Source organism: Cladophialophora immunda (genome assembly GCF_000835495.1).
Source record: "Cladophialophora immunda strain CBS 83496 unplaced genomic scaffold supercont1.5, whole genome shotgun sequence".
Classification (NCBI taxonomy): Eukaryota; Fungi; Ascomycota; class Eurotiomycetes; order Chaetothyriales; family Herpotrichiellaceae; genus Cladophialophora; species Cladophialophora immunda.
The window spans coordinates 2460783-2487236 of record NW_015622545.1 but is presented as its reverse complement, the minus strand read 5'-3'; the positions used below and the strand labels follow the sequence as shown (position 1 = coordinate 2487236).

Below are 26454 nucleotides of genomic sequence, written 5' to 3'. Positions count from 1 at the left end.
GCTGAGTTTGCGCCGGGTATGTATGTAGTGCGTGTGGTTTTGTGCAAGCCAACTCCCAAGAGTTCAAAGAGAAGGTCTGTCAGAGGTCGAAGCTGGTGATGAAGTTCTGTGCAAGATGGCGTAGTGATGCTGGAATTCTGGCAGTCCGAAGATCGATCAGAGCGGATAGACGACCAGCGGTATCCGCAGTGTATGCAAAGATGCTGTTTGGGAGATGCAGAAACCCCGCTTTACCAAGATAGGTATGTGAAAAACAAAAATCGGATTAACTCCAAAGGCCAGGGAAGTTTGCTATATCAAATGCTGCCGGTGGACATGTGGAATATCGGTATGATTGCCTAGGGTCGCAAAAAGGGAACGGAGAACGGCTCCTGCCGACGATGGTACAAGGGCAAATGCGGCGGGAAATCCGATGCGGTCACTGAAGCATTTAGGTAAGCGACTTGGTGTTATGGAGATCCACGACGAACAGGTTCCATTTGAGTTTTGACGAAAGGGATCTTGTACGGTCGAATCATTTGTTGCTAAGAATAGTCCCATAAAGAGAAATACAGACGCTACCAAAGTAGAAGAAATAGATTATCCACGACTGCAATTGCTTGACCGATTTCAAGAGGACCGAGCCCACATCAGATTCCAATAGACGATTCGCAATGATCATGCCGACAGAGCCCGCCTATCTCGAAATCAGTCGCCGCAAGGTGGCAGAGCGAGAGAGCAAAATCCCGGCGGAGTGGAGGATATCGATCCCCGAGGACGACGACAACCTGCTCGACCTCCCGCGGTCTTGCTCCCTGCTGTCGCAGCGAGAGCTGGACATCACGGAAAAGCACGACTCGGTCGCCTTGTTGGAGAAAATCCACGCGAGGGAGTACAGCAGCGTTGAAGTGACGAGGGCGTTTTGTAAAGTAAGTTTCCCTTGGGCGGCATGCCACGAATGTGTCGCGGGTACATGTACATACCTGAGCCGCTGTCAGAGACTCAAACAAGGCCCTGAGCAGCGTGAGTGAGCAAGCTCTTTGTTTGTCCACGAAAGATTACGCAGTGTCCATTGAGTCTTTGGAGTCGGTGGCTGATGGGCCCTCTTGTCTACGCACACAGAGAGCTGCCATCGCGCAACAGGCCTTGAACTGCCTGACGGAAATCTTCTTCGACCAAGCCCTGGAGCGCGCGGCGTACCTTGACGACCACCTCGACCGGACCGGGAAACCCCTGGGTCCCTTGCACGGGCTGCCGATCGCTCTGAAAGACAGCATCAATGTGGCGGGCGTTGATTCGACCATCGGAATGGCGGCGTTCGCGTTCAAGCCCGTCACGCGGAACTCGGTCGTCGTCGACATGCTCCTGTCACTCGGGGCTGTCATGTACGTCAAGACCAATGTCCCACAATCCATGATGACGCCCGATACAGAGAACTTTGTGTTCGGGCAGTCTCGGAATGCCAGATCCAAGCATCTAACGGCCGCCGGGAGCTCGGGTGGACTGGGGGCTTTACTTGGTATTCGAGGAGCCTTGATGGGGATAGGGACAGATGTGGGAGGATCAGTGAGGTAAGATCCCCAACCCTCCTCGTCTTCGTTGTTAAGAGACCTCTTCTAATATCTGTTCTCGTGTAATAGGATACCAGCCTATTGCAATGGAGTCTATGCGGTCAAACCATCTTCAGGCCGCCTCCCCTACCACCGACTTCAGGGTTATTTGACAGACGGAGCAGAGACAGTCGGCATTCTGTGCGTAAACGGCGTTCTGGCCGTTTCAATGAGAGACTGTGAGCTACTTCTCCGCGCAGTATCAGATGCAGAGCCCTGGCTTTACGATCCCGGATGTAGCTATTTGCCTTGGGACTCACAACCACTGCCGGAGCGACCCTTGGTGTTTGGTGTCATCTGGGAAGACCATGAAACCACTCCTTTGCCGCCCCTGCTTCGTATCCTCAGAGAGACCTGCGACAGACTTTCAGCAGCCGGTCATGAAATTGTTGATATGGAATTCTACAAGTGCGCCGAACTGGCCAAAAACGCGGTCGGACACTTCAGGATCGAAGGCGGAAAGGTGGGTTTTGCAGGCCATCGATCGATAGGAGCGCAATGCTGATGTTGAAAGGCTCTTGACGCCGCTCGTAATCTCACTGGGGAGCCTTACACGGAGTCTGTCAAGCAAGGCGGCCTGTATCCGTGTGAAGAAGGCACCCTGGCCGATCTGTTCGCGCTGAGTGCAGAGAGGCTGCAGCTCCAGACCGACTGGCTGGAATACTGGGCGTCAACAGCGAAGCGAACCCGTTCAGGGCGGCCAGTGGATGTCATCCTCACCCCTCCACAGAGCTGTCTGCCACGACCGCACGACACTTTGATCCGCAGTCACTTCTCGCGGATTTGGAATGTGCTGGACTATCCTGCCGCCATTGTGCAATGTGGCTCCGTGGATCTAAGCAAAGACGACGTTGAATTGCCTCCTCCTCGTGGCCCGATGGATGAAAGGGTGCAATCTATATGTGAGTACATTGTTCCAAATTGCTTTCTCCATTCCATGAACTAGAAACCCTCGGTAGAGCAATTTTCTAATTTTCATGCAGACACAAAGGAGAAGCGCCAGCGATATGAAGGGTTCCCTATCGGTTTGCAGGTGGTCGGGCAACGTCAGATGGAAGCCAAATTGGTCAAAGCGACTCTGCTTGTCGAGAAAATGACCCGTTAACGTTGATTGTGCCGACGTAATAGCCCTGCCGCCCCAGGACATGTGCTCCTTCTTTACGAGCTGGCCCAGAGAAATGTTGGGATCAGTTTGTTCCATCCTCTTGATCATGCTTGCCTTGCATAGACTCAGGATGTAGCGCTTTCTCGTTTAAGATAGTACCTGCTCCGCTTCCCTGTTGTCCATCTGCGACTTGAAGTCAGAGATAACGCCATGCAACAAAGAGTGATCACTCAAATCAAGTCTTCCGCTGGAAAATGCTCGAAGACTCGCAGCGAGGTAAGTCTCAGGGCGACTCGCGTGCCTCAAGCGGGAGGAACCAGAGGAAGGACGTGTCGAAAGAACACGAGGCACGTTCAAAGTTCTCACGGGACTTTCCATGGCTCCGTTTCTGATTCGTGGCGCAAGCTGAAGGTCTGTGGTTGGAACTTAAAGATGTCCAACCCTTTCCAGCCTTCTTCTCTGGGAGAGTAGAACCTACTCACCTACCGCCTCCTTGTGACTCGCCTCCACCCAATCGGTGTGAAGGGAGGCAACTTGCTTTGGGAGCGGAATTATGGTCATTGTTCTTGGATGCCTGGGCGATTACATGAGATCAGCGTGACTGCAACTCTGGATATGTTCGCATGTTTGCTGGGATGCTCCGGAAGATCGTGCAGGCAAAGAAGATGACTGTCTGTTTGAAAAGCACTCTGTATTTCCATCTATGAAGCGACTCCTTTTCATACCTCAATTTCCTTCTTTCTCCCTTTTTCTTTTGTCGGGGTACAAATCCGCATAACGACGACCGTAATTGCCTCGACATGGCGTGATATCTGCACGCAAGGCTCTGGCATCAGTCGCATCTCCCTCGTGAAAGCATTTACTCTGATAATGACCGTCCCTTGCCTTGCGACGAACCACTACCCACAAGCAGCTGACGAATGTCTCAATAGGGAGGGGGGTCGCATCCAGCAGCTGCAGGATCTGGCCCCGGGTGCAAACAGTTGTCTCTTTGCGCTTCGGGGACGACCACGCTCAGGATGACTTTCTGCAGCAGCTCCGGCCAGTTCCGGTAGAGCACGTTGGGCATGTCGTTGGGTGCGAACCCGTGGCACGGGATTCCCGTCGCGTTGTCGCCGGTGGCGTTCTGGTTCACTATATTCGCGCACACGTTGACTTCGGGGAGGCTCGGTCTGCCGAGCGAGGCGTTGACCGTGGTGATGTTCACGTCGATGAACTTCATGCCGGGGCACGGCACCAGGGGAGAGCAATGGATGACAGAGGCGACGTCGAAATGCGACGTTCCCGTGATGTTCTCCCAGGTGACGTCGGAGATTTGCAGCTACGCATGGGAAACAGCCCGTTAATTAGCCAAACACACGCCATCAAAGTCGGAACTCGATAGGCAAGGGGGATAGGGTTAGGAGCGAAAGCAACATAATCACTTACCTCGCTCGTGTCGCACACGCTGGGATCATGTCCGTACACGCACTGCGTCACACTGATGGGCTGGCCGACGTTCTCGAGCACGAAGTTGCGGAACGTGACGTTCTTGATATATCCACCTCCGCCGCCGCCGCTGCCTCCGTTGTTCGTGACGGATTGAGAGCGACCTTGCCACGCTTTGATCCAGGCACCGTTTGTGGAGTTGATGAGGTGGACGTCCTCGTAGACTATGTCCTGTACAAAGTCCGGGTGTCCTGGCTGTTGGCCAACCGAACCGATAGGCATACCATGAGTGCGATAGCAGGTGATGTTTTTCGAGACGATGTTGGTGCTGTTTCCTTTGATCGCGATGCAGTCGTCCCCTGGTGCGGTTTCGTGTTAGTCAACAAAGGCAACACTATCAGGCGGGGAACAAGGCAAGAGGAGACGGCACTTGTAAAATGCCTTCCGGACGTACCTCCGAGAACAGTCCAGTTGGTGTAGAACACGTCCCTGGAGTTCCACGTGTCAGAGCCGTCGGTGTTGACGGTGAACCACGTGTCGTTGCTGGTGGAGTTCATGTAGATATTCGACATGCTGACGTTCTGCGAATGCGAGATGAACGAGTGCCAGAATTGCGCCTGGCTCCACGAGACGCCGTCCATCCACAGGTTCTTCGCGTTGAGGATGGTGAATGCGATCGGTCGTCCTGGCTGGTTGCTGTTGTTGCGGTTCTCGTTGTACCAAGCCTGGCCTGTCGAAGAGTGGTTAGATCTGTGAAAAAGGACGCCCCCCCGTATTCTCGTGTTCATCGAGCCACTGCCGCAAAGAAGGCCATGGATGGTGGACTTACCGTTTCCATTGAACCGTCCTTTCCCAAACCCTTTGAAGGTCACGTTCTCTCCGCCAAAGAACCACGCCGTGGACAGGTTGGCGTACACGACCGAATAACTGTGGCCCAGCCAGTAGGGGATGTTGTCGCTCCAGATCATCTCGCCGTGCAGCTCGACGTCGCAGTTCACCAGGCCGGTGGTGTTCATGACCTGGTCGATGTAAAAGGTGTTTTCGGTGAGGATGACGGACCCATTTTTCCCGCACAGCTCGAAGGCCTGGAGGATCGAGGGCGTGTCGTCGACGGGCTGGCCGAAATGCGTCAAGGACTCCGGGTAGACGTAGCACACGGTCCCATTGTTGACCACGTACGCCACAGCGGTCGAGACCACGCCGAGCACAGAGAACAACGGCTTCAATATCATTTTACGTAGGGCGGGGGCCTCCCAATCTCTCGCAGGGATAATAACGAGCAACGGCCGGGCCGGCTTCGAGTCAACGGAAGCTGGGTGGCTCAAAAACGTACCTTTCTATTCTCTTTATACTCAGGGACTCGACCTTGAGCCTGAAGTCGGTACATTGACCAAGGGCAAGCGCATCCTCTTCATTTGTTCGGCGAACCTCCGTGCTTGCATCTCCACCGAAGCAAAGTAACACTCGAGATGAGCCTAAAGGCTTTCGCTGATCCGCGTCTAGCTGCTACAAGAGCTCTCGATGTGGATCTGGCCAGGTAAAACGGCTATGGTGATGGCGGCACTCAAACAGTGGATGTTGTTTGGCAAGCATGGTACGCCACAGGAAAGTCAGCAAGCTGGGGATGTTTGTGAGGGGAACAAATGCGGGGGAAGTCAGGGGTATACATGGGGGACAACTTGGGGGCATATGCCACCAATGTCGATATAGACAGAGCACTTTGGGGGTGGCTGTTGGGGGCTGAATATTCGGAGCACAGGGTATGGACGGAGAAAGCCCGCCGGGAGAGGGAGGCCGGAAGCATCCAAGATCTACAGCACAGTAACTGTCTTCACCGTCCTAACTAACCTGACTACAGAGTACAGGGTATAGCCCTTGGGGAGAAGTAGCTTTGGCGAATAGAGCGAGCAATCCAAACTTCTGTTATTAGGCTAATTGACATATTGAGGCTACTCGCACTTCCTCCTCGTCCACTACCACGGCAGATTGATTGCCGAAGTCAACATCGAACATGTTCCAAATGCCGTATGCATTCGGTCTTCCCTCCAACTGAGGATTCTCCGTAGCAGCAGACCGCTAGCCAAGAATCAAAGATCCCCAAATGCCTTTCCCCCTATGATTTGGAGCAAGTCGGCACTGTTGTCTTCAATGGAGCCTCGTCGATCGCGCCGTCATTGTCAATGGAAGTTTTGGGCGACACCTTGACCTGGTCCAAGAGAGTAAGAGAGAATCCAACCGTGCGGTCAGACTTGGGCACGGATGCTGCGGACATTCACTAGATCATGACCTCCGTGGATGATGTCGGGTATTGGTTTGCGCTATCTGAGACGTTGGCCTAGACGCCCATCGAGCGAAAAGATGAAACCCTAGGAGGAGCGGCACACCGATGTCAATGCAAAGCGCTCACTGCTTCCAAATCTGAGGCAGTAACTTAGCTCGGTCATGGCTTGCAGAGACTCTGTGTGTTGTTCTCTCTTTGATCTCTGAATCATCTGGGTCCCTGTCGCGGTGTCACCATCTGTCAGGACTGGCGACGCAGCGAGGCTGTCTCAAGTCCCACGCACATGACTGTCGCGGGATAGATTGCGTATTTGAGCAGTGGCTTCAGAGTTCAAGCCGTTACGAATCGTCCAGAGGACATGAGAATTGCAGAAGGGAAGCACAGATCGTAGACGGAGTTTGTTATAGCGTATGATGGAGTGGTTCAGTTGTCTTCTGCTTCCAGCGTATGCTGCACTGGGGAGAATCTCCCGTCGCTTTAGCGAAGCCTCGCGGGCCTGACTGACTCTTGAGATGGAGATAACGCCTCACGTATTGTGGCTTCCAATTCCATCCCTTCTTCAAGTCGACTTGAAATAGAAAAACGTCCCTTGTGGAATCGTCTCTGTGCGTCCACGAGGACCCCAAGAGCCCCCGATAGCCGCCCGCTCAGTGTTGACCGTTCCGCGATATTCCAAGGCATGGCTGGCTGCACCTTCTTTCAACCACTGCCAAAAAACGAAGCTGCCTGATGTTTGCGCTTCTCCCTGGACGAACCATTCTCCTTGCTCATCCTTGAGCTCGCCCCTGAGCAAAACAGTGTCCGGTCTCTCCTCGCTGTCCAGGAGATCAACGAATCTCAGGTCGCGCCCTATCCTTGGGTCTTTCCTTGGACCTCCGCCGTGGTACAGATAAAACCCGGTCCAGTCTCCTTGCCAGAATTGCCTCAGTTCTTGCCGCAGCCGAAATGTCTCGCCGATAGGCTTTGTAAAACATATTGCATAGTGTTCCTCGAGAAGGGTCGCCGGTTTAACAAGTTCATGTTGCTTTGCAATGTCAATCGCCTTCCTGTAGTGATCTCCATTCTGCAAGTTCTTCGCACCGAGGCCCGTCAGAATCTCGAGCCACGTGCAGTGTCCCTCTTCCATCGCGGTGGAAAGAGCGCTGCCGGGTCGACCGGTTTTCCGATCTAGGTTGCACCATGGTTCCAGTCCTAGGCCGTGGTTCGCATTGGTCAAGATTTTGAGGATTTCTCCATCAGCATCTGGCTTGCCTTGTGCCGTCCACGCGATAGCCCGGATAAGGTGAAGGCTATACAGTCGCATCACATCTATCGCGCGCGGATCAGGGGGAGCTCCAGGCTGCGGCTCGCGCAACTGTGGAAGCTGGTCTCTGCTCAAAATCCAGAACTGCTTTTCGATCTCCGAAATATACTCGCTGCATTTTTCGGCTGCAGTGGCATAAAGCTCTTGTTCCATCAGAATATCAATGGTGTTCATTCGAACCCTCGTGAGCATAGGATCAATCAGGGTAAACCCATTCTTCAAGAGGATGTCCATGCAACGGGTGTTGACTTCGTTTGCCTCCTGAAACTTCCCCGCCATCATGAGGGTGGTGAACAGCTGGTCCAGGGGATTTAGCATTGGCATGGTATCTGCGCCGATGGCCTTCCCGAGGCCTTTGATTGCGTCCCTAAGAAGGGCTTCGGCCTCTTCAAAATTTCCCTGCCTCATGAGAAGAGCAGCTTCCACGTCCAGCTGCATGTAAGCGTTGCCATGCTCTTCTCCAAATATTTTAACCACAGCCTCTCGCGACTGCCTACTAAGCTTGATCGCTTCTTCCGTGTGACCCCGGACGTCTGCATTTTGTGCCAGGAGTCGACTTAACATGACGGTGACGACGTGGTCTCTTCCTTGTTCGGTTTTCATCATCTCGGCGTGAGTCTCTCGGGCTAAGTCATGAGCTGAGTCGAGGGAGTCGAACTCTTGGATACCCATGTGCGCCATGGCCAGGTATGCTTTCGTGAGGAGAAATTCAAGACTCTGAGGTCCGTAATTCGGGTCGGTTTCAAGGTCTTTGGCCATCTGCGACCAGAATTGGACTCCCTCGTGAGATGGATCTTTCGTGTTGGGTTCACGCTGTTCTCCCGTGCCATCCCCGTGTTTCCCTTCCCACAACCCTTCCATCCCAGCTAAAGTGGGCAAGACGCCTCCATAACAAAACTTTAAACTCAAGACAGCGGCATGCGTTTTCCCCATGGCTTTCTCCATGTCCGCCACTTCTTCTCGAAGCAAGATTTTGATGAGCTTCTGATTTTGCAACATCGCTTCTCCATAGTCCTCGGCGCCATGAATTGGTTGGATGATGCCAGTGGAATACATTCTTCGGAGATCCTCGTTGAAAGGCTCTTCCTGTAGCCTCGAAGCTTCTATTTCATCGTGGATTTGCGAAGCTTGAACGCCAGTTGTCGACGGCCAGCCCTTGAATTTGGTCTCATGTGGGAACCTTTGCGTGCCGAACCCAATCACGCTACAGAATGTGAGCTGGAAATCAAGCTTCGATTTCTCTTCTGCCGTTTCGCTCGTGTTAAATTCTTCACTGAGACATTGAAGGATATGTCTTCGGAGCCGGTAGTCACCCAGGCAGAGCGTTTGTAGAGATTCAGATACCTCGTATCAATCAATATCAGATTAGAAAACATGAACTTCAGGAGCAGTGTTGCTCACCTTGAAGTCGCTGGGCTTCGGGCTTGACATGACAGCCTTCTTGACCTTTGTGGTCGGTGCAGTAGGTTGATTGTGTGATTGCCCCTCGGAAAATATAGCAGAGATCTCCTCGAAGTCTCCCCTCTGATCTGGGTCAAATACCAGAGTCTGTTCAAATAGTCTCTGGAGAGCTGGCCTGAACTCCCCGACGGCGGCATCGGCAAATTGGAGGGCGTACTTGAGCGTCTTGTTGTTCTCGGCTGTCTCGCGGTTCAGGTTTCGCAGCGATTCGAGATCAATTGACGCCGCTTCTCCGGTCACGAGCTTCCGAATTATGTTATGCATGTTCCGCCAGGTTCTGGAGAAAATGCCACCTCCCTCCATGGGGCTGCCTTTCTCTTCAAGCTGTTCCCAGAACAAGACCCACAAGCAGAGCATGCCGAAGCAGTAGACGTCCACCTTCTTAGCGGACGACAAGTTGTATGAAGTCTTCTTCCTCCCCTCCAATTCTGGCGCGTTCCACGGCAATGAGATCGGAAGAACAATGGCATCCGTGGAAGCAGTGGTCGAAAATCCGAAGTCAGCCAGCTTTGTCGTCGTGGCATGGATATCTTTACCGAAGACAAGTGCGTTGGCAGGTTTTACGTCGCCGTGGATGATGTCTGCAACTCGTCAGGAAAACCGAGAAAAGACGGGCAACACGGAGGCTTTGAAGGTGCTCACCAATCTCATGCATTGCCTTGAGAGCGGACGCGATCTCTCCGCAAATCTTCACTCTTTCAGCGAAGGACAACTCCACACCGTGTTGTCGAATGAAGGACTCCAGACTCCCCTGATGAGCCTTCTCAAATATTAGGACCGGCCAGATCTGGATCTGATCGTCGAGCTGACTCTTGCGAGGTTTGTTTGCCATAGGAATAATCTCCCAGCAGATTCCCATCAGTTGTACGATATTTGGATGTCCCTTCACGCCTGGCTGGCCCAGGACCCAGATCTCGCTCGTCAGTTCCCGAAACGCGGACTCAATGTCGTCTTCAGGGATCTCCTTCCGCGCTATGCCATCTGGAGATCGTCGCTTGAACGCAAGAACCGTTTCGACACTCGCTCGTGTCTCGGAGACAAGTGCCTGTGCACCATGCCCCAAGTCTGGTTGGGCTTCAACCCATGCTATCCCGGTGAAGTCGATCTTGCATGCTTGTGCACTGGCTAAGCAAGAGAGAAAGTTATACCTTTGCTCATTCCCTGTTTTCTTCGATGATGCTCTTTGTGTCTGCTCCCGCTGCGGCGGCCTTGCGGGTACAGGCCTTGCAACATTTGAGAAGTCGAAATTGTGTCGTCGTTGGGCGTGAGAGATGAAAGACATGGTTCTGATCTAGACCCAAGGCTTTCAACTGCGAACCTGTTTCCAAAATCTTTTCAGAATACTCCTGAAGTCGGCCGGTCGGTCTGTCTTGAGGGGCGAGGAAGCCGCAGACGTACTTTTAGCCGTCGGGCTGAAGGCAACGGGGGACAAGGACGTGGCTGCTTTAGGCAGCAATCGAGGGTGACTGAGCGGTGCTGACGTGACAGGGGTCGAGTGGTCAGAGGCACCTGCATTCACAGCGCCCTGTCGACCTGGCAATCCAAGGCAGTTAGCAAGGGCGCTATGCTGCTATCGAATCCTCTTACAGCTTGCAGAAGAAGGGAATCGCCTGGGACTGCAGCTTTGTGATCTAGACGCCTAATCTTTCCTTTTCATGTCTCATGTTGTTCGCTTTGCGTTCATTCTATTCGCACTCATGCTGCTAATTGTGCTCGCCCGGGTTACAGGGACGGCCGAGTTCACCTCCACAGAGGACAGGTCTTGCAAACTGCATCTATTGTGTATGTGCGGCTCCTCGTTCCTCGGCCTCTCTCTTCTCTCTCTTGTATGAGCCGGTCCAGTATTTCTGCAGGGCTGCCACGAAAGCAAACGTTCCTGCCATCATCGGCATCAAAATGACCACAAATTTCCAAAAGTCCTGGACGGCGACGAGATGATTATTTGCGTCAATTTGGACAAGATTGGAGCAGAAGAGGCCCTAAGTTTAAGAGGTGTCAGCCATTTCGATGTTGAAAAGCCATCTCTCAGAACGCACCGACAACAAGCTTGCTGGTAAATAGATCGTGGCCACCACTGTCAGGGCTTTAGTCGTGATGGACGTCTTCTGGTTCAATTCATTGTCCCATTCTCCCTGCACAGCGATTTCCTTCATCTTCTGCAAGGCTGAGTCACTCGTCTTGCTGGTTTCAAGGGTTGAAGAGCCGACACGGTATTCCAGGATGTTGGTCAACTGGAAATTCATTAGGACCTCCATATTGGAAAAATGGACAAGTGTTTCAAACCAAGTTGTTGGTGTCCCATGATCTTTGTAGGAGGTCGTCCACACAACGTCGGTAATACGTAGCCTCTGCAATGTAGTCATCGAGCTCAGTGATCAGGACATTGAGTAAGTCGGCAGTGAACAAATTGCTCTTCTCAAACCGGGCTTTGATCATGCATCCTATGTCGGTTGAAGCCTGGAGGATACTGGCCGCTTTCAACAACTTGCGACGTAGCAGCTGAACTGTCTGTCTGTCGGTGAATCGAACAGAGTAGTCGTCCGCGGCACGATGCTCCACATGGACGAACGCAACCTTTTCCTCCTGTTCCCCATCTCCACGATTAGCATTACAGGAGAAATATTCCAGTCTTCTGATAGGGCTATGTTCGAACGGCGTACTCTCTCGTCTCGCTTTGACCGGGCCAGAGGCTAAAGTCCGAGGAATGAAGGGGTGTGAAGGAATCATGGAAGAGCGACCTCACCGTTTCTCGTAAAATGGTAGTTTGAGCGTCAATGTACTCCCCCCAGTTGGCCATTGACGAAAATAGAAGTGATACGTGCGCCAATGCGAGACGCGCCGAACGGTGAATCTCGCTGTGTAGTATCAGATCCAGCCTTTCCCGAAACCTACTTTCGAGATACCGAGAAGGTTGGAGGAAGATCCACACCGAATGTTTTGCTTGGGAACAAAACTGATGATAAATACCAGTCTGTCGAAGGGACCAAGGGTCTCCTTGACTGCCCTCCTTCCTCTCGAAGAATCGGAGGGTGTAGGACATTTCAATAACTAGGGAGAGTCAGTGCTTCGGTCAAGAGTTGGAGCATATTGGCGCAAACTCGACTGCTGGTGTTGCTTTCGGATCCGCCAGTGGAAGTTCCCCGATGTGTTGGCGTCCTCTCTTACACGGTTCCCGAAGCAGTGAACGGTTTCCATAAAGTATGGAAAGACCTGGTGGTGTGAGCAAATGGCCCGGAAGGTCCCAAGCTTGACCCGAAGGCGATCCCAAGTGTTTGTTTGCCGCATTATGCTGCAGAATATCAGATTCCGTTGAGTTTGCAGCAGAGATTCAGGTGGATGGACCATCTAACATACTAGATGATGTTGTCATCGGCTGGATTCTTCGAAAATGAAATCCATCAGTGGTTCGGACTAAACCAGCTCCTTGGGTACGCAGAACCAACCTCCCAGAGTTGTTCAAGCGAGCCCAGGCCGATTTTGGGACTGAGAGCGATCCTCTTCCGGTGTACCTGTGCATCAAACACGACTCTCCAGACATCCACCTCATCCGCTTCTGCAGAGAACAGCCTTCGTGCATCAGCAGCAAGCTTGCGCCTTACTCGATCAAAATCACACGTCCATTGGTTTTCCTCGGCGACCAGATCCGTGCGAGCCGTGGGCCAGTCCATGGTTGTCGAAGTAGTTTGCGAAGTCAGGCTGCACTACTGCGCTGTTCTCTTCTTTGTATCCCTGATAGGCTGGAGTATCTGTCAACGTCAACTGGGGAAAAAGATTGGAAGGGCAGATTCCCGGGTTGGGGGAGTAATTACAGGTTGGATCAGGTACACATTCGATAGCAGAAGAATACGGAGCATGCGCCCCTGATGTTGATAAATGCAGGCATTTCTATTACCTCATTTTCCACCATTTGCCAACTGTTGCGGCTCAATTAGTTGTCGCAGGTGAGTCGGGCGCTTCTGGGCCATGTGTTCAACTAGCATTCGGCCACGGACCTGCGATTCTCGTTCAGCAAAACAAATCAGAGCCCGACATGTGCGATTTGGCTCAAACTCGCAGTTGTGGCGCAAGGCTAGTGTACTTACTAAGGCTCCATCCATGAGCTGGTTGGAGAAATATTCCTGATTGTCACACCGGTTGAAGGATGGTCGTGGCTGCGTGGAGCCTGCGCGAGGGATTCCTTTTGCCCTTCACGCCCGAGACCAAGACTTGAATTGGCTCGGCACCTTCTGATGCGGGCTTCAGCATCTATCTCCCTTCTCGTCCGACGCCGCTTGGAATCTCTTACTATCCTTGATCAGCCCAAATCGCCCCCATGGAGAAGCAAGCTATCCCAACCAGATATGTGAAGAAGCGGCTGTTGCTTGATGCTCTTTGGAAAATACATGGAAATAGTTTCACAATCGAAGTGAGTATGGCCGCTGGTCGGTTTCTTTTGACCGAACTGTCTTGGTGTATCAATGGATTTTTGCCCTGACCCAGACTCATGATTTCATCGTCGGTGAAACAGCAGAGGGAGGAGTACTTTATCGTCACTGCGCCGCGCAAATTAACGGACGTGAGTGTCCCATGCGGATCAAGGCGTTCTGTCGGCCTTGTCCCTCGAGGATAGTACATTGATGCTGCTCCAGGAAGAGCTTGAAATGATCCAGGAGGCATCCAAATGAGCAATAATCTCACTTACGCTGGGAGATCGTCTTCCTCTTGCGCCAATTGCATCAAGTTTTGAACCTGATTGCTCGTTTGAGCCGTTGGCCTCAGCCGTTCACACCCTCTCCCCTTTCCTCTGCCTTTGCCTTTGAAGCTTCGTACAAGAATCCGATCATGCCCCTCAACCCCGTCAACACTCTTCAGAGAGAGCTTGGCAAACGTGAGAGATTGAATTACGAAACTCGAAAATTCGTTCCGTACCAATGGCTCTCCGACTTGATCGACGACAAGACCATCAGCACGGTTGTGCACCACAGCGATGTTCCGCCCGAGACCAAGGACGACATCATCACAACAACTCGTGCGGGAGCCAAGAGGATATTCGCTACCCTCGTCAGCATCGACAAGCTCGCCCTCTTCAACCACTTCATTCAATATGACGAGTTCCAGAACGAAAACATGGACCAGAAACTCCCCATGACCCTAGAGCAACTGGAAAAGATCTTTGGCAAACCGGACCTCCAAGCCGACAGCACGAGATTGGAACATCAAGTCGACGATCTCGAGCAGAAGATCTTTGAGATTGAAAAGTGGGCATCCGCATTCGAAGAGAACCAATACAAATTCATCGTCCCTTCCTTCCCACAGACTGCCGCGCATCGTTCTGTCTCTGATAACATACGCCTCCCGTTTACGAAAAATAAGGCACTGGGCCATGGGTACTTTGGCGAAGCCTTCCTCATCCACGTCCCGCCTCTGAAATGGACTCCGGAGTCCCAGTTCTCAGATCTGTGCCTTGTCCGCAAGCAGCTCAAGCCTGGGAAAGCGGAAGGGTATGAGAGCGAGCTGCGTTGCCTCCGGCTGCTCGGTCTTACCGATCACCCTAACATCTTGAAGGTTCTCGGCTTTTACACCTACAAAGGGATGCATAACTTCTTGTTTCGGTACGCTAAAGACGGGGACCTGGACCGGTTGCTGTCTGAACCAACACGCCGCGAGCAGTTTGCATCGGACGATACCTTCTATCTCGCCCTATGCGGGTTGGCCTCAGGACTGCAGCATCTACACTACTTCCAAAAAGAGGACCTTGACCTCAACCTAATTGGTTGCCACCGTGATCTGAAACCCAAGAATGTTTTGGTGGATGGCGCCGATTTTATTCTGGCAGACTTTGGACTCACAACCATGAGAGACGCAACCGAGGACTCCAAGAAGACTTTCCAGGACCGCGATGGATACTATTCGTCTCCGGAGTCGGAAGACTTATATTCCTTAGAGCAGTACCGCATTGGGCGGAAGAGCGATATCTGGTCTCTTGGTTGCATAATTAGCGTTCTCTACGCGTACATGAAGGACGGCGGTCCGAAGGGCGTCGAAATGATGAAGGAAAGGAGAAAAGCTGCATATGTAGGGTACCGAGGGATTCCTATGGAGACCAAGGCATTTCACACTGGAATGCTCAAACCGAACAAAGGCTTCGTAGCCTGGCTCGAGGAGAAAGCAAAAGACGGAACACACGGGGAGCAAGAGCTGCTGAACGTGGTCATTGGCATGCTGGACGTTGATCCGGAAAAACGATTTGATATTAACGAGGCCCTTCCGATGCTCCGCTTTGCGACTCTGAAGAGGATCTTTGATTCCCTCAAAGACGCTCTGGCTCATTCAAAGGACAGAGGGACCCTCGAGTTTGAGATTGAAGCACAAACCATCCTGAGCTGGCAGATTGTCGTCGATCAAGCCAGAGAAGAAGTACTTGCACTCCTAAAGAGGGAGGCCACCTTCACCGAAATCGTGGGGATCTTCCAGCACATCAGGCAGGAGTTGAGGAAGCTGAACGCCCCGAACCGAGAGGAGAACTATCCGATCTTCGCGCCATTGCGTCGACTGAACGATCAACTCCTGGCTCCATTGTCGGCGGAAGTGGGAGCGAAGATCCGTGAAGAGGCATACCTGCAGACCCTCAAGGCTGTGGAAGGCCAAGACGCTGTGACTGGTTTGGCAGGACAACTCTCAGAGTTGCCTGATACGAAAACAAAGCGCTCTCTTCTGACCCTGCTCAGCATCAAACACATGACTGATCTTACGGCGTCGAGCACCGACCAATCTCTGACGTTAAAGCGGGAGGACGTTGACCTGTCTGGCTCGGTCCCAGGTGAGACGTTTCAGAGAGGTGTGCTTCGTTCCGCGCAACGCGATGTCATTGTCGAGAGCCTGGAATATAACCAGGAACGGCAGAACCGAGCGGTTGGGGAGACGCTGTTCCAGCGGATGCAGAACATCCTTCGCCTGCCTGATCAAGCCATGGCGACGAGCGCCGGCTTCCGAGCGCTCTCATGCGTCGGATTCTTCCATGATCCAGGACACCGGTCCTTCAGTCTGGTGTATTCATTCCCCCCACGAACCTCGGGCACCTGGGATGGTGTCCGTCCACTCATCGAGCTTCTCGAGAAACCTCTGCTGGACGAGACAGATGGTCCAACGAAAACTGTGGTTAATCTCGACGATCGGATGCGGCTGGCCTGGGATCTCGCCAATGTCGTGTACAAATTCCACCGGGTCGGTTGGCTGCACAAGAACGTGTCATCGTACAATGTGTTGCTGTTCATGAACGGCGACAAGCCCAATACCCCCGGACTCCTTCAGCACTCGGATTTCTTGCCCCTGGACCTCTCGAACCCCTACCTAATCGGGTTCTCGCACAGTCGACCGAACACGGCGAACGCATATTCGACCAAGCTAAGAGATGACTTGACGGGTGCGCTCCGCGCGTACCATCATCCCAAGTACGCCGACATCGACAACCCCTACGAGTCGTACAAGCCGGAGTACGACTATTTTAGCCTGGGCCTCATCTTGTTGGAGATTGGACTCTGGAGACCGTTGAGCCAGGTGATGAAGAAGGAGGAGCTGGACAAGAGCAGGGCCCTTGCATTGATACACTTGCTGAAAAGGCGGATTCCATTTTTGCTGGAGAGCGTACGGCCGACGTACGCACAGGCGGTAGAGATATGCTTGGACGGCAGTTTAGATGATCCCGAAGCGGAAAAAGTGGACGGGAAGTTTCAAGTAGAGGTCTTGAGCCGGTTGCAAGACTGCTTGGCCAGGTGATGTAGTTCTTGTTGGTATTTACAGGTGCTCAGGCGTCATTATCCTGGAGATCATGTGACGGTTATGTTCCTATTGGTCTTAGATACTCCCTACCGATGGACGGATAACACGGGAACTCGATATCCTGCCATGCCTGCCTGGGAGTTGATACCTGCTTACTTCGGCGCCGAAGGCATCATGCGCGTATCGAGCTTGCCCTACATCCAGTAAGAGCCCATGCAAATCAGACTATCTGCTTGTATATTCGGGCGAGAAACAGAACCCCTCGCTATCGAAATGTGGCTGACACTGATAGATCGCACTTATCTCTATCACTTGCTCCCAACATCTCTACACAGGGGGTACGTTCGAAACCTTTCAAGGCTCTCAACGGCACGGCGCATGCATCTAGCAGCATCAAGCGCAGAATGCGAATATGGAACGATACGTTTTTCACCACAGACCACCACCCGATAGAAATTGTGTTGAGATGGCTTCGGGACCGATCTTATCGCGCCCAATCCCCGGTATCATCAGTATCCCGCAACGTGGTTGACATTGCAGTGGATCAGCGGCCAGTCGTTGGCGTCCAGCCGTCTAAACATCTCTTATATACTATCCACCGCTCTTTATGGTTCGATCGTCCATTGACCACCTGTATCCTACGTTGGCAAGTTTTCAGCATCTTGTTGCCTTGTGATTCATCCCGACTTCTATCGTAATGACAATGAAGACCGACGAGAAAGGAGTCTTGTCCGAGACGACTCCTCAGCCCGCTGACAGCGTCGAAGCCAGTCATGTTGTGAATGGCGATCTGGGACTTGAGATCCTGAAGAATCGAGACGAGCAGGAACCCTATGTCCTCGACCCTGCAATGCGAAAGAGAGTGTTACGCAAGATTGATTTTCATATCCTGCCCATCCTGACGTGAGTGGGCAGCCTCCTGATCCGGTAGCGGTTGTTGACGACTGTGTTCTCAGCTTCACCACCATGTTAGCCTTCCTGGAGTTGGTGTCGGTAAACTATGCGTCCATTTTTGGGCTTCTTCAAGATGCGGTGAGTGGTTTGGTTTGCCTACTGACCTGTGGGCTTGACTGACTGATAGTCGGTAGCATCTTTCGTCGCGGGAGTTTGGATGGCTTGGGAGCATCTACTATCTTGGTAAGTCTCTAAATCTCCCCTTCCCTTCTCCTGTTCTTTTGCCTTTACTGACACGCTTTCAGGATACTTGGCCATGCAGCCATTTGTCGCTCACTTGACGCAACGCTTCTCGCCGTCCACGTGTATCACAGCTGCCATGTAAGGATGACGGAGCCCGGCAGCGTGACCTGACTGATAAGCTCTCAGATCTTGTTGGGCGGTGATTATCTTTCTGAGCGTCCTGTGCAACAGCTTTGCAAAGTTCATGGTTGTCCGGTTCTTGCTCGGTGCATCTGAGTCGGTGTAAGTGCTCCAAGAGCTTTGCGCTGATCGATTGCGCTGATCGATCAACAGCCTGCAGCCATCCTGTGTCCTGATCAGCAGCGCGTTTTACGCTCGCGAGGAACAGATATTCAGGTACGGCGTCTGGTTCAGTGCCAACGGCATCGCAAACATTGTCGGAGGCATCTCAGCGTACGGACTTGGGCACATCCACGTCGGGGGTCTCGCTCCTTGGAAATGGATGTTCCTGGTCACCGGGGCGGTGACGGTGTTTTGGGCTGTTGTGGTGTACTTTTACCTGCCTACGTCGCAAATGACGGCAAAGTTCCTCACCGAGGAGGAGAAAGTCGCCGCCGTCGAGATGGTCCGCCACAACAACACCGGGATTCACAGCAAGACCTTCAAAATGGCCCAGGTCAAGGAGGCCTTCCTGGACCCCAAGAGCTACTTCTTCTTCTGGTTCGCTTTCTTTGGGAATCTGGCCAATTCAATTGCCACCGTGAGTGGTCCCCAGCGACTTCTTGATGGAGTGCTAATTGTATTTCGCCCAGTTCGGCAGTCTGATCATCTCTGGTTTCGGATTCTCTGCCCTTGAGACGACACTGGTAAGCCGTGGAGACAACATCCAGACCGCAGGACACAAGAAGAACTAACATGAACGTCCTTCCAGCTCGGCATGCCCGTTGGCGGATTCGAGCTGTTCGTGATGATTATCGGCACATTCATCTGTGCTCGCTTCACCAATACCCGATCGTTGTGCATCGTGTTTTGCAACATCATCGCATTGACCGGATCCATCATGGTCTTGGTGATCCCATTCAGCAACAAGGCCGCCCTTCTAGCCGGCTACTACATGGTGAGCTCCCCCCTTCGAATCAGTGTCAACATGGAACCGGACGTCTAATGGCTCCTAGTTTGTCGCATGGCCTACGGGCTACGCCGTCGCACTGGCCCTGGCTGGAGCCAACACGGCCGGCCACACGAAGAAGGTCGTCACCAACATGTTCCTCATGGCCGGCTTCTGCGTCTCCAAGTAAGCTCACCGCGGCCTCTGGGGAATGTCACACCATTAACAGCGGAATCTAGTGTGATCGGACCACAGTTCTTCAAATCCCCACCACGCTACGGTACGTCAGGATCTGGCTCTTACCAGTGGCCCTGTTGCTTGTAGCTAACGCGTCTTTCTTGCAGCACTCGGCATCGGCTCATGCGTCTTCACCTTTGCTGGCATGATCGTGACCGCTATCCTCTTCCAGATTTACATCATGTGGCTCAACAAGAAGCGCGAGCCGGCTCGCAAGGCGGCAGAGGCCGTGCTCGAAGGGAGGCTCGAGACGGGCTTCGAGGATCTGACGGACAAGGAGAACCCGCTCTTCGTGTACGTGTACTGAGCCAGGTCTGAGCAGACCACAGGGCGTTATGAACGCGAAGTTGGAAGAGGAGGTACACCGTATGCGCGCGATGGACAATTCTCTCCGGAGGACGAGGAGTGCGAGTAAGCTGTGAATGGATGTTGCTGATTTGATCTGTTGTGGCTTTTGGTCTTTACTATGACGAAGGAGTAGCGTTTGAATCATTGCTATGGCACCGAAGTAGACAAAAGGTCAGGCTGGCTGCGTGATTCTCATCCATGATAGGCTGATCATCATAATTCCTTTTCCTACCAAATCAAAGCAACCCCCGTGCCTATGATAGATATTTAGTCGCTAGTTAATCTTAACATTGTCGTTAGCATTTGTGGACGTTGGTTACTTCGCCTCTCCTAACGTCACTCGGGCCCATGTTCATGCCATAGCCAGTGCAAACAATGTCGCTGAGCGGCCATGGTGTGGTCATACTGACATCTACACACATCCTTACCATGGTTTGATGCGCCTTGGTGGAAATTGAAATGGATTTCTTATCGAAATCAATTAAGGGGCCTATGTAGGATCCGCTACCAAGAACGGTACGTATCTGACACAGACCGCTATACTCTAAGAGTTGAGCACGAGGTCGAGCGCCTCGGTCACCGCCACGACCTCTTCGTCTTGGAACGGCCGTCCCGCCACCTGCAAGCAGACCGGCTGAGCGGCGAAAAGCTCGGGGTCGTCTACAACGGGGTGAAAAGTCAGCTAAAGGGCCACGGCAGAGAGGATATTCTCGACTGTAGCAGGGCCACTTACACATGTCGTAAATCATCTTGTCGTACGGATTGCCCTGCACGGGCTGGTAGTCCGGGTCCTTGGGGTCCTTCTCCGCCGAGATCCGGAAACTCTTCAGCGGCAGCGTCGTGGCCGGGTAGTCGAGGATGTTGAACACCGACGTGTACCCGCAGTAGCCTGGCATGTCGTGTGGCGCGCTGGCCGATGGGTTCACGGGCCCGATGAGAGCGTCGATGGGTCTCCCCGTGGACGTCTTCGCGGCTGTCGCGCTCCACCACGCGGACATCTGGCCCTTCCACATGGACATCTGCGTGTTGCAGGCGAACAGTTCCGTGATGGCCAGGGGCTTGGTGTTGAAGGTTGTGAGCGCGAAGTTGACGCCGGGCATCATGTCCTCTCCCCCGGCGGCGAGGACCGCCTTGCCTTCCTGGAAACCCGTCTGGAAGAACAGTTTGCGCGTGGTGACCAGGACCTCCCAGCAGTCGAAGGGCAGGGTCACAGGGATCACTGCGCCACGGTTAGTGCTTCGAATGCAAAATGTCAGGAGTGAAGCAGAGTTAAGGAGCGGGTGAGGTGGGCTGTATCTACCTTCATGGCCGGCGCTGATCAATTTCTGCGCCGTTTCCCGGAGAGCTCGCTGGATCGGAGGATGGGGCGTGACCACGCCGTCGAACTCCCACAGTCCGACGCTGAGCTTACCCTTCGGAGCCTGCACGTCTCTCCAGGGCAGCGGAACCACGTTGGGCTCGAACTGCGCCGTCGGGTACGCGTTGATGACCTTTGCGAACATCTTCATGTCCGCGACGCTGTGGCACTGCGGCCCACACGAGACCTTGATGGAGATGTTCCCTGGCGCGGGACTCCTCAGGCCGCCCCGGGGAATCCGGTCTGCGGACGGTTTCAACGAGTACAGGCCGTTGTACGCCGCGGGCACGCGGATAGAGCCCCCGATGTCTGAGCTGGGCGCGATGGGGCTGCCTCGCATGGCGATCAGGGCGCCGTCGCCGCCAGAGGAGCCCCCGGCCCCGAGACTCCGGTTGTAGGGGTTGCGCGTGATGCCCCAGAGATGGCTCTTGGTCTCCAGCATCATACCCGTCTGCGGCATGGTCGTCTTTGCGTGGAAGACGGCCCCGGCCTCGCGAAGCATGCGCACCAGGACGGCGTCCTTCTCTGCGACCACGTCGAACCACGAGATGAAGCCCATCGTGGTCCGGTGGCCTTTCACGTCGTACATGTCCTTGATGCAGACCGGCAGGCCATGCAGGGGGCCGACCGGCTTGCCCGTCTTGGCCAGATGCTCGTCCAGTGCGGCAGCCGTGCTCAAAGCCTCGTCGGGAAAGAAGGCGATCAAGCAGTTCGTCTGAACCGGTCAGCCAGAGGAACGGGGACTGGAAATGGAAACGATCAGGAGGGCCTTTACCAACTGCTGAGCAATGGCGGCGCGCGCGCAAAAGGCTTCGGTCACGGCGACGCTCGTCAGCTCACCCGTCGCCATCTTGGCCAACAACTCCGTCGCCGTCTGCTCGGTGATTGCGATCTGGGCCGGCGTGAGGAGGCCGCAGGTCCGGGGGATGTCAGTTACATTGGCGTTAGGGGCGAGATCTAGCTGGGCGGGAGACAGCTTCCATTTCGCAGGAATGGCGTCGAGGACTTCGGCCTGGGCTTTGGCGGCGACTTCCAGGTACGGTTTGTTAATCATGGCGAGAGATTTCTATCCGGTGAACTGGGATCTGAAGCAGTGCATCAGATGCATGCCAATTTGATAGCCTTCAAATATACTCAATACAACACCCGAGATATTGTAGCCCCTCATCTCAACGGCAATCCGGTGTCTGCCCGAGCAAGCGTCGATTGTTCAAGGGCGCGCCAGTAGTTGGTAGTTTTTATGATTGGACAAGTTCGGCGCCGAGGTAAAGATACGACTCCCACTGCAACCGACGACCAGCTATCGATCGAGGGAGAGAGGATGCTCTAGCTGATACGCAGCTTCTGATTCAGAAACAGGTGAGAGGGAAAGTAAGTCCTTGTCACGCTCTTTTCCATGGTCTATTTCCTGTCGAGAGACTGAGGCAGAAGATCCAAAGTCGAATGAGCACCTAGCTGTACGCGTAACCTTGGGTTGATCCCTTGATACCTACATAATAGTCCAGCCGACATCAAGATGCGCGAGGTTATATGCTCCGGGTCGCCGTTTGAGGTCGCTACACGGTCTTTCTATTCTTCTCCATGTCCCTGGACTAACAGACGATTATCAGATCGGCAGGCAACATGGCACCCAAGCCAAAGCCGAGATCCACGGCAGCCTCGCCTTCTACACCGATTTCTACCAGAGGAAGTCCGCCATGGACTGGGCAACCGCGAGTCAGCGCGCGGCCGAATTCGTGCCGATGTTGGAGAGGGATTGGCCCGAGTACGTGGAGGAAATGAAAGGTGAGCCCCGAACAGAAACCAGCACATTTCTCGCGCGAGTACTGACACGGTCAAGGCGTTGCGGCGGGCTCGGATCTCCCGTTCAACACAATCCTGGCCATGAACATCCGGACGGAGATCTCAATGGGCATGCTCGCGGACGGATGTACGTCGTTTGCATGGAAGACGGATATGGTCTCGCTTCTGGCCCAGAACTGGGACGTAAGTCGACCTTGGATCCCACTATCCGTGTGAACTGACCACCGCTTTGAGGCACACAGTGGGAAGAGGCCCAGCAAAAGAACCTGATCCACCTCAATATCAAGCAAGGCGCCCCGAAGCCGTCGATCAGTATGATCACCGAGGCCGGCATTATCGGCAAAGTCGGTCTGAACAGCGCTGGGGTCGGTGTCTGTCTGAACGCCATCCTCGCCCGCGGCGTCGACTACGACCGGCTCCCCGTCCATCTCGCTCTGAGAGCCACACTCGACTCGACCTCGCGCGTCGAGGCAATTGCGAAACTCGAGCGGGCGGGTGTCGCGGCGGCCGTGCACTTCCTCATTGCCGACGGCACGGGCGCGACCTCGATCGAATTCAGCCACAAGGATCTGGTCAAGCTGGAGATGCAGCGCGGCCGAATCTGCCATTCGAACCACTTCCTGGTTGAACACACCGAGGGCGTCAAGGACAGGCGTTTCGGCCCAGACACGCTGGAGAGAATGGCCCGGGCGACGGAGCTCATGGACGGCGCGGCGGCCGAGAGCGAAAAGGGCCCGACCGTGCAGACGATGGAGACGTTCCTCGAGGACGAGAAGGGGTATCCTGGTGCCATCAACCGCGCGACTTCGGCCACGAGTGCGAATGCAACTCTCTTCGGGGTGGTCATGGAGCTGAACACGAAGACCGCGAGGGTGAGAGTCGGGAGACCGACGCAGTGCAAGGGCGTCGTCTTGCTCGCGCCATTGGGGTTGTGATTGATTCGACAACGCCAATAGTTGGTTTAGATACTGTAACGGGAGGGAGATGTGTAGTGTGCTTTGAGAGAGACCCACATGAGCGACTTCGCTCTTCACTGAGATTGTCCCTGTCTTCTCATCTACTCACATAGGTGTATCGCTCAATAGCTCTCCCAAGCGTGAACGAACCCAACAAGGCCGCGTTTCTCTGGCCATCAACTTAGCGATATCAGCAGGTGGTCCCGCCCCTCCAAGCGCTCATGTCCATCGCACCATGCCCCGAACGATCCAGATGGCACAGTTCTCCAGAAAACCAGCGAGCCCATCCCACCCAACGACCCACATGCCTACCCTGGATATTTGGGGCTGCTGGCTGCCAAATGCGAAGCCGCGTCTATTCTCTTATCTGAAGCGATTCGGCGCCGAACAGTAGCTAGACATGGGCTGTCTACCACAAGATAGAGCCCAAGTTGGTGGAGCAGGGGTAAGGACAGGTAAGAAAGGGTTTCCATCTCGGTATTGTGGGCACCACACGAGCTGCACCGCTCCGAAGCGGTGATCCTAGGTAGTGTCAAAATGCCTACCCACCGGTGGAATGAAATCTAAAGATTACTATCCTCTCTGTCCTTACCGACCCCGTCCTAGGTACAAATTCCAAGCCAACAATAACAACAACAGCTCAGTTCCCAAAATGCCACACGCGCAGAAACAGCTCGAGAAGCTCGTCCTGTCCAAGAAGACGGAGGAGCTGCTCCGGCTCGAGCATAAGTACTGCGCCGGGGGGTTCCAGCCGTTGCCGGCCTTCTTCGTCGAGGCGAAGGGCGCAAAACTATGGGTAGGACGACCCTGTGGCCTTTCCCATTGCCACTCTCGCGGTCACGCTGTGGAGGATCCTGACGGTTCGTGGCGTAATGACAGGATGTCGACGGCAAAGAGTACATTGACTTTATCGCGATGTTCAGCGCCGTGAACACGGGCCACTGCAATCCGAAGATCATGGCGGCGGTGATGGAGCAGATGCAGAAAGGTATGTAAATGTAACTTCTCTGGGTTTGTATCCAAAAGACACCCTCCCTCCTTCGTATTGATGACATTGTTCCAGTTACGCTCATCAACCTCGCAACCCACACCGCCGGCTGGGGACCCCTGGCAGCGCGGCTCTGCCACCGCTTCGGCTACGACAAGGTCATCGCCGCCGTGTCCGGCTCCGAGGCCACCGACACAGCCGTCAAGCTCGGGCGCAAATGGGGCATCCAGAGGAAAGGCATCCCCGCGGACGCCACCCTCGTTTTGGGGGTCGGCGAAAGCTTCCACGGCCTGACCTCGGGCGTGTGGAATTTGCAGAACCCGACGGCCAAGCGAGCCGGTGAGTCGGTGCCCTAGGTTCGAGACGAACGTAAAGGGGGGACTGATCTTGCTCCGTTAGGGTATGGGCTTGACAGCAAATTGCAAACGAATGTGAATCCCAGCACGGGCCAGACAATGAGGTGGTGCAACGTCGAGGACGTCACGGCGTGTCTCGACGAGCACCACCAGCGCGTGGCCGCCGTTATTATCGAATGTCTGCACGGTACTCACAGGTAAGTTGGCTGGTCCAGCTAATAGCGACATTAACCGACACGACTTGACAGGACCGAGAACGAGATACGTTACTCGCGCGGTAAGACCCATTCTCCTCAAACCACTGAGAAAAGGCATCTATTGTTGACCCTGGCATAGCCGTATATGACCTCTGCAAGAAATACAACGTCCTGTTCATCGCCGACGAAGTCCGCCAGGGCGCCGGCAAAACGGGCAAGTTTTTCTGCTATGAGCATCTGGGCGCGGATGTCAAGCCGGATATGGTGGCCATGGGCAAGTCCATGTCGGTACGTAATGAACGATTCCCGACCCAACAAACCAACAGGAGGCCTGGTGCTGAATGAACTGTTGTAGGGCGGGTTCTACCCGTGCTCCTACGTCGTGGGCACCGAGGAGGTCATGTCGCTCGTGGGCACGGCGGAGATGGCCTCGACGTACGGCAACACGCCCCTCGGCATCGCCGCCACGAACGCGACCCTCGACCTCATCGACGAGCCGGGCTACATGGAGCGCGGGCCCCGGCTGGGCAAATGGTTCCAGGACACGGCCGACCGGTGGGTGGCCGAATTCGAGTTCCTCACCGGGGCCGTCGCTTGCGGGGCCGACATGTGCCTCTACGTCGATGAGGAGAACCCGGCGTACCCGGTGACGGGCCGCAAGATCGGCGCGCTGTGCGTGCAGAAGGGGCTTCTGGTGGTGGTTTCGCCGAGGAATCGCATCCGCATGAGCCCGCCCCTTACCATCTCGGACGAGGAGATGACGAGGGCCCTTGAGATAATCAAGGAGGCCTTGGATGAGGTGCTGGAGTACGATGAGGTGCCGGGAGAGTTCTGGACCGGCCCGGAATAAGTCTGAGAGTGAGATTGCCGTAGAAAGGGCCAATACCTGCTTGCTTTGCGCTCCTTGATCTCCGTTTAAGGAGGGGGATGATACTGGCGACGCGCTATACAGGTCGCTTCCAACCATCCTCGCAGTATCAGGGCATATAGCTCCGCATGCAAAGACCCTCCACACTCTGGGCTCTTCATTAATGTGCGCCGT

General features: G+C 54.1%; 2 protein-coding genes across 2 annotated transcripts; both read right to left on the bottom strand.

The window, feature by feature from the left end:
• Positions 1 to 10942: 10942 nt before the first annotated feature.
• PV07_09040 (uncharacterized protein) lies at positions 10943 to 11894 on the bottom strand (the record flags this gene model as incomplete). Its single annotated transcript, XM_016396264.1, has 3 exons — positions 10943 to 11146; positions 11204 to 11398; positions 11451 to 11894. The coding sequence occupies 3 exons, from the start codon at positions 11892 to 11894 to the stop codon at positions 10943 to 10945; spliced, it is 843 nt and encodes a 280-aa protein (XP_016246120.1).
• Positions 11895 to 12564: 670 nt separating this feature from the next.
• On the bottom strand, positions 12565 to 12835 carry PV07_09039 (uncharacterized protein; the record flags this gene model as incomplete). Its single annotated transcript, XM_016396263.1, has 1 exon — positions 12565 to 12835. The coding sequence occupies one exon, from the start codon at positions 12833 to 12835 to the stop codon at positions 12566 to 12568; it is 270 nt and encodes an 89-aa protein (XP_016246119.1). The 3' UTR covers position 12565.
• Between the last annotated feature and the right edge of the window lie 13619 nt (positions 12836 to 26454).